This window comes from Perna viridis, chromosome 1, assembly GCF_037379345.1.
Source record: "Perna viridis isolate PV_CMFRI_1.1 ecotype Kerala chromosome 1, ASM3737934v1, whole genome shotgun sequence".
Classification (NCBI taxonomy): Eukaryota; Metazoa; Mollusca; class Bivalvia; order Mytilida; family Mytilidae; genus Perna; species Perna viridis.
This window is the reverse complement of record NC_142445.1, coordinates 17130991-17139105: the sequence shown is the minus strand read 5'-3', so window position 1 is coordinate 17139105 and position 8115 is coordinate 17130991. Positions and strand designations below refer to the sequence as shown.

General features: G+C 36.8%; 1 protein-coding gene across 1 annotated transcript; it reads left to right on the top strand.

Annotated features, from left to right (window-relative positions):
• Window positions 1-87: 87 nt before the first annotated feature.
• Window positions 88-7781, top strand: LOC148627521 (uncharacterized). Its single transcript, XM_088564669.1, has 4 exons — window positions 88-2599; window positions 3003-3102; window positions 3524-3650; window positions 7580-7781. The coding sequence occupies exons 1-3, from the start codon at window positions 2289-2291 to the stop codon at window positions 3560-3562; spliced, it is 450 nt and encodes a 149-aa protein (XP_088420795.1). The 5' UTR covers window positions 88-2288; the 3' UTR covers window positions 3563-3650; window positions 7580-7781.
• Window positions 7782-8115: the final 334 nt, after the last annotated feature.

Here is an 8115-nt window from a genome sequence, read left to right as displayed (position 1 = left end):
ATGTACTGACCCTGGGCGGATCCGGGTGTCGAACGAATAGGCAATCAGTAGCGCTGAGCTTGTAAATTGACGACTAAATAGCCTGGGCGCCCTAGCACCTAGGGCTGCACTTTTTTGAGAAAATTATATGAAAATTTGTATGCAGTGTTGGTACCAATTTAATCTGGCATTAGATTAATATTGTCAGACATCCAGTTTGATGCTTTTTATTCATTGATCCAATATCAAAAAGGGTGGATTGGATTTGTGAAAGTGATCTTTACAGTTCATCATACAGTATTATTAGAACTTCAAGCTGTTTACAAAATTGAGTTTTTCTTCCGTATCAGTTTTTGTATTTCATTTTAAATCCAATTTTATACACGTCAAATAGTCTATCTTCGTATATATTTCATGGGGAAACTTAACTTCCAACCAAAGACTGCTATATTCTAACATTTGGGTAAAGTAACAAATTTGGCTTAAGCCCCGGGCAGGTCCGGGTGTTAAAAGAATAGGCCTGCAGCAGCGCTAAGCTTGTCGTAAAAGGCGACTAAATAGTGCTCAGAAACTTAGCCGGGGGATAGGCGCTCTGCCCACAGAGCAACTGGGATGTGTGCCCCAGGTGGTGGAATTGGGTACCCGTGGCGTGTTACATGTACATGCTGGGCTTGTCAGGTTATAATACGGTAAACCTGACCGCAAACCATAGTGGTGCACCGTGTTGGGAAAGATGTCACGTTCCTTGCACGTTAAAGAACCCTACTGTGGTATTCGATAGGAGAAGGAACCTTCGCGCTCCGCCACAGGAGGATAAATTGCCCGACCCTTCACATCCCTCCCTTTTATCTTGTGTCAATCAAAATTTGTCGATCCTACTGTCCTTGTGTCCCATCCCTTTTTTCCATTTCATCATTTCATGTTCATTTCATCATCCATCTCATGTTCATTGTCCGAATATAACTGAAATATTGCTGCTCGGACGTTAAACCCCAACAATCAATCAGTCAATCAATTCGGCTTAAATTCAATAAATTATGAAATATATATGGCATTTGAATCGATAATTTTTTTCCCATTCGGAAGTCCAAACTAGCAAAGTCATTTTTCTGAGGCGAACAAAAATGGTTTTATATATATCATACTGTAATTATATTCAGGTAACATTTTCCGTAAAAAACTAAAATGTGTATAAGTAACTTCTATCGCTGAATAGCATTAAAGCTTCGATTGACTTTGCCAGAAAAACCTAAACGGCTTGCAGAGAGTAGCTCAGGCTGTCTAGCGTAGTGTTTTATATTTAAAATATTTTATGTGCTAAAGATATGGGGACGTTAATGCAAAGATAATTTGTTACACAATTTATGTTAAATTTAATTACAGATTTCTTTCAAGATAAAATAAAGATTTGTGTCCATGAGACAACCTTCCTAGAAATCATTTGCCGATATACAGTGTCTAACCTGATAGGACCAGTTATCAGTTTTTTTGTATAAAACAACCTACATGAATGCGCACATGCTTCTTACGCGGAATCAAGATATGTATACTAAAAATGAACAATGTGTAAAATTAATTAAAGTCACAGGTACATATGTAATTACATTACTTAAATATTACGCGCGATTCAGCCTTGGTTTTTAATTGAATGTAATTTTTATTTTCATGTTTTTTTTTGTTTTTGTTTTTTTATACCATATTTAGTTGAGAGAATATTAACGATCACACTTGCCCTAAACAAATCTAAAATATTTATCTTTACGTGCAATCGGATTTGTCTTTGTTATATAAACAAGGCATAGGATGTCCTACCAGATCGTGAGGTAAAAATCTTTTAAACATGTGGCGCATGCTGCACATGTGTTCATTAGGATTGGCTGACTTTTCCGCCGTAGGTAATTCAAAGTAAAGATTTTTTTCATATTTAATAAATATAAATACGTATTAAATTGAGGATTTCAACAGTTTTGTGATCATCTATATAACAAAAGAGTTTTTTTTTTATTTTAACCATAAGCAATTAAAACGAATTTCAAAGTTTCTTAGCGATTTATATTTGCATTTAATAAGTTATTCCATATTGTTTTTATTACAATCATATCCTTTCAGACCAAAGTTGTAATTGTAGAACTTAAAATATAAATACAACGATTGTCTAAGTACTAACGGATAATAATCATTACAATGTAGATGCAGTTAAAAGTAATCAAGAGGCTGAGGAAATTTTCAGTTTGATTTGCAGCGTAAATAAAGACAACTGGGTGCTGGTTCCGTCTTGGGTTTCTGAATTAACTATTCATTATACTTTAATGAATGCCAACTATTTTACATCGAGACATAATAAACTAGGTGGTAATTTGGACGGGTTGCCAGATGACGCGTTTTACAATTTCGTGAGTAATGCAGTCACCACTGGTATTCCTGGTGTGTTTGGCGTAGGTGTTGTTTTAGTACCTGGTGTAATAACAATCCTAACTGTTTTATCCCCGCAACGGACTATTGAAGGTATTCTTAGAACGAATATAGTTACAAACAACTTCCAGACCTATGAATATTATAAGGTTCTCGCCGCCAGAAAGTGGGAAAATGTTAAGAGCATACAGATAACAACAGATAAAGGGTATATATGTATATCTTTGATATCAAATGATGTTTTTCTTCAAAAGTCTATCACTCTAAGATTCAGTCCGTAGGGATTTTTTTTTCTAATTTTTACTAGAAACCGTTTAATAGTTTGCTAGTGATCCAATTCAAGTTGTTAAGTTTGTTAATATTTAAATCTGCTACTGTTACATAGTGACTTATTATAATACACACGTACAACAAGTCTTATACTACACCAAGGGTTTAATGCGCTCTTTTAAAAATATCTTTAATTTGTCCATGTTTAAGAACATGCCTTTGCTTTGTTAGTTGTACCATAGCATACATTGAAAGTTACTTTATATATTGTAATGACTAATCTTTGTTTGAAAAAGGTTAGTACTGTTCGTATTTTTTGATCAAGTGAACTTTTTTCTCAGAAATAATGTCATAGAAGAAGAAACTACGTTTTATGCAACGAGAAAAGGTGGATATTGGACGAGACCATATTTTGATTGTGGAGGTGGTAATGTATGGATGGTTAGTTTTTCAGCTCAAATATTTGGCAAAGGAAATTCAGGAGAGGCAGTGTTAAATGCCAATTTAACTGTTTGCCTTCGATAAGTTATTTAAAGCAAGAGTGTACATGTATCGCCTCTTTTTAGAAGTTTTGACTTAATAAAAATAACTTGAACTTCATAATATGTTAAATAGAGTTTGTCGAGCATTTTTAAATATATACGGCTCTTTGTGGAATTAATCATTCACTTTTTAAAAATGTAATTAATGATGTATTTTACTCTGACCGAAGGATAGAGTAACATGTTAGTTACTTAACACAACTGTTAATATTTTGTTGTTAACCATTTAGTTATTCATAGTTCAATTTTCAAAAAGTGATCTTTTTTCTAAATTTGACAAGACATATCACCATCCTTAACACGTCTGATGACAATTTTAGAGGTGTAGCTACAGTGGATATAGACTTGACCAATATTGATGTCAACCAATGTGATTTGAACGAAAGGAAGCGCGATGTTTTCCTAAACCATTTCAGAGGGACACATAAATGTCGATCTTCTACCAAGGTACACAATAATTATTTATTACCAATACTAGACAAGTTATCTACTGACAAATATTATTAGAAACATAAAAAAACAATACATACTTTAAAACTACTTTGTCCTTCTTAATCCGGTGATGTATATCTACATGTAGTTGTGTTTTCCCAACGATGTTGGGGAACATATTGTTGGCCGCTGGTCATAAATTTAAAAAAAATCGTACAAATTCACAAGAATGTAGAAACTGATTTAAAATGCTTCTGTTGCAATTTGGAGCTCCGGGAAACCTGTAACAGCTCTTGTATGGTATAAACTTCCTACTCATACCATATAGCGTACCACAGATGAAAGGAAAGTTATCGCGTTTGTCGTAATGTTTGGTCAATAGTTTTCCTTTACCATCAATCTCTAAGTGTAGGTCAAAATATGAGGCTGACTTCACAGTGTCTGGTAGTATCCATTATTTCAAGTTCTTTGTGGCGTATCAAATTCCCGAAACTATGGTTGTTTAATGATAATACGTCATCTGTATAGCAGAAATTGAGATTAAAGGATCTAGCTAAAGGATGTTCTTTCTTTCGAATCAGATCAGCTATGAAGCAAGCCTAATAAGAGTGAAGGAATAGGTCAGCAAGTAGAGGAGCACAATTTGTTCCCATTGGAATGCCGACCGTTTCCCGAAAAGCGCGTCCACCACACGAGACAAATATGTTTCCGATAAAAAATTCCAGCATTTTGAAAACATCTGTATGTTTGGAAGATGATTCGGAATTATTTTTTTTTAAAAAGCATGAGGAATATCTACCAAGAACAATATGTTTGTATCTAGGTGCAACATCTTTTTGGAGAAACAACGATGTATTATTTTTTAGTTGGATTTTAACTGAGTATTGGGAATAGAAGTATACAATGTTGAAAAATCAATCAGTTGAACTGGGACAGAATCAATATACAAAATTGAAAAGGTAAAAAAGGAAAACTGAAATAATTTATGATTTTCAGTGCCAGTTACTAAACGTATTGAGCCATATTCGTGTTTTTCAATATACGGTTGTCATTCCAATTCGTCTCCTTGTTGACATATTCTTTCACAACCATGCGGATGACGCATCAGATTTTAAAGAAGGAACATTATTTAGCCAGATCTTACAGACAATATGAAGTCAGCCTCAAATCTTGACCTACACAACCTGTGCATTATGCTATGCAGAGCTTGCTGAAACAACCATGCTACACTTCTGACAATTAAGCATCTGGAACAAGGTTATGATTCTATATGATTAAAGTCGTCACTTGAGAGGTCGTAATCAAGGTAATCAGTGTATAGGTGGATCATTATGTTGTATCCATCTGCACCATGAGAACCGATTTGTTCACCGTGTCATAGTTTTCATTTTCTCATCCCGGAAGTGACTTTTGTTTTTTTTTCTAGAAAAGTAGGGGGAGCTACCCCCGATGCACCTGGTCCATGAACCAAGTATTAGTGGAGTCCGGGTTCCTCATTTACTTTTGTTTCCTTGTAAGTTTCATTTTTGTTGTTTCATATTCTTCTTTCTTCGCTGTGTCTATTTTTTCTGTGTAATCTTTATCCTTGGAGTATATTCGCTTGATTTCCGCTTGAGTCTTGGTTTCCTTGATTACTCTCGGTTTTATTTTAGTTCATAGATTTCCCTAGCCCATTCGTACTTTCGGTATTTGCTGCATTGAAGACCCTTCAAACAGTTCCGAAAAGATTAGTTAATGGCTGCCTTCCCTGAAATATGTGCTGACTTGTTCATGGTTACCTTTCTCACTACAGAAGTTTTATGGTCGCCATCATGAACTCGTGGTTCGTTACGGTGTATCCATCGGCGCCATGAAAAGTGATTTTTATGAGAAACTCTGAGGGTGTTTCTAGAAAGTGATTGATTGATTGATTGTTGGTGTTTAACGCCAGGGCAGCAATATTTCAGCTATATCAAGGCAATGAACATGAAGTGGATGATAAAATGAACATGAAATGATGATGAAATGAAAAATGGGATGGGATACAAGGATAATGGGGTCGACAAATTTTGATTGCCACTGGAAATGGGGAGAGCTGGGTAGGGTCGGACAATTTAGCCTCCTGTGGCGGAGCCCTATGGTTCCTACTCCGAGAGAATACCACAGTAGGGTTCTTTAACTTGCGAGGAACGTGGCATTTTTTCCAACACGGTGCACCACTATGGTTTGCGATCCATCTGGTCCATTATCACAGTTTTCAGTGTAGTCCCGTGTTGCTCATTTGCTTTTGTTACTTTGTATGTAATATTTTAGTTACTTTATGTTCTTTGTTGTTTATGCCTGTTTTCCATGTCTGGTCTATGAACATGAAATGATGATGGTGAAATGAAAACAGGGATGGGACACAAGGATAAAGAGTCCACAAATTTTGATTGCCACAAGATAAAAGGCCCCGTGCATGTCCGGGTGTCAAAAGAATAGGCCTGCAGCAGCGCTAAGCTTGTCGTAAAAGGCGACTAAATAGTGCTCAGAACCCTAACCTGGGGCTAGGGCGCTTTGCCCACATAGCAACTGGGATGTGTGCCCCAGGTGGTTGAATGGGGTACCCCTGGCGTGTTACATGCTGGGGTTGTCAGGCTATAATACGGAAAATCTGACCGCAAACCATAGTGGTGCACCGTGTCTGGAGAAATGCTACGTCCCTCGCACGTTAAAGAACCCTACTGTGGTATTCTCCCGGAGTAGAAACCACAGGGCTCCGCCACAGGAGGCTAAATTGCCCGACCCTACCCACCTCTCCCCGTTTCCAGTGGAAATCAAAATTTGTCGACCCCATAGCCCTTGTGTCCCATCCCTTTTTCATTTCATCATTATTTCATGTTCATTTTATCATCAATTTTATGTTCATCGTCTGAATATAGCTGAAATATTGCTGCTCGGGCGTTAAAATCCAACAAACAAACAAACAAACAAACAAGTTAAAAGGGAGGGATGAGTCGGGCAATTTAGCCTCCTGTGGCGGAGCGCAAAGGTTCCTACTGCTATCGAATACAACAACAGGGTTCTTTAACGTGCGAGGAACGTGGCATCTTTCCCAACACGGTACACCACCATGGTTGGCGGTCAGGTTTTCCGTATTATAGCCTGACAACCCCAGCATGTAACACGCCAGAGGTACCCCATTCCACCACATGGGGAACACACACACCCCAGTTGCTCTTTGGCAGAGCGCCTAGACCCCGGCTAGGTTTCTGAGCACTATTTAGTCGCCTTTTTACGACAAGCTTAGCGCTGCTGCAAGCCTATTCTTTTGACACTCGGACCTGCACGGGGCTCTTTTGATTAAGCTAGAGCATTGGTTTCCTTGATTACTCTTTTTTCATATCTTGTGACGCCGAGAGAGAAGAATACGTTAAGTCATTAAATCGATTAAACTAAGGACTATCCAGATGCTCAGGAATTACTCCCAATTTTTTTTATTTGCGCAGAGGGTTTATTCGCTTTTTCAAAGCTTTTCACCTTTGCTACAGTCGATTCTAAACTCCACCCTTCTGTAAATTTGTAAATACACTGAAAACAGCATCTCGGGTTTATAGTAGTCTGCGCTTATGCCCTGTGATTTTATAGCAGAGCTTTTAATCGTATTACATTAGGAAGCGGTTACGGGTCTATTACTCAAACTCGTTGATTTTTGTTTCTTTTAATATAGAACGCAGACGTACATGTACAGCGTGTGTTATAGAAAAGTCTAGCTATGTGGCGTTGATTGAAAAATCATCGATATAAAATAGCAGTGCATTTTTAACAAAGTGAAATGTTAGTACGACTTCGTCCCTCTGAAGAAAAAAACACAAATTATATCAGTAACATTGGTTGTGGTCAATTTATTTTTGTTTTTGTTCCACCCTTTTGCAATGTTGGTATCATTAAAAGGTCATAACAGTTTCCTTTGTCTTTTTTTGCAGTGTGTATTCCGCCTTGGTTTTGGATTTAGGAGAGGAGGTTATAATTGCGTTAATAAATATTGATGTGAAATTAGCCAGATATAACAATGCTTCCCTTTCTCAAACTAAACTGAATGCTCAGATTCATGAATGTATTCACAATTAGGTATTAGAGAGCTTGTCTATCTTAGTCTGATATTCACAGTATTTTTCATTTATAGAATAAAACTGAAATAAAATACAAGTGAATGTGTTTGTTGTTTGTTATTTTATATTTTTTTAATTTTAATTTTTCCTGAAAAAAGTTTATCAAGGCATTTAAAAACAATCTTTATCACTGGTTGGGGAATATTATTGCTGAATAATAAATTGGAAAGCTACCAAGTCACTGCAATCTGTGAAATGATTTTGATTATAAAGCATACAAATGTCTCTGGAGGATGACTTATTTACGTTATTGCCCTTAAAGGGCCAAAAAGTGACGTGTTTTATGTTTATTTTGCCCCCCTTGCAGGTCCGGGTGTCAAAAGAATAGGCCTGCAGGAGCGCTAAGCTTG

Coding starts and splice junctions, on each gene's coding strand:
- LOC148627521 (XM_088564669.1), top strand. CDS start 2,289: ATGAATGCCAACTATTTTACATCGAGACATAATAAACTAGGTGGTAAT. Junction 2,600..3,002: donor CAGATAACAACAGATAAAGG/GTATATATGTAT, acceptor CTTTTTTCTCAG/AAATAATGTCATAGAAGAAG. Junction 3,103..3,523: donor GAGGTGGTAATGTATGGATG/GTTAGTTTTTCA, acceptor TGACAATTTTAG/AGGTGTAGCTACAGTGGATA.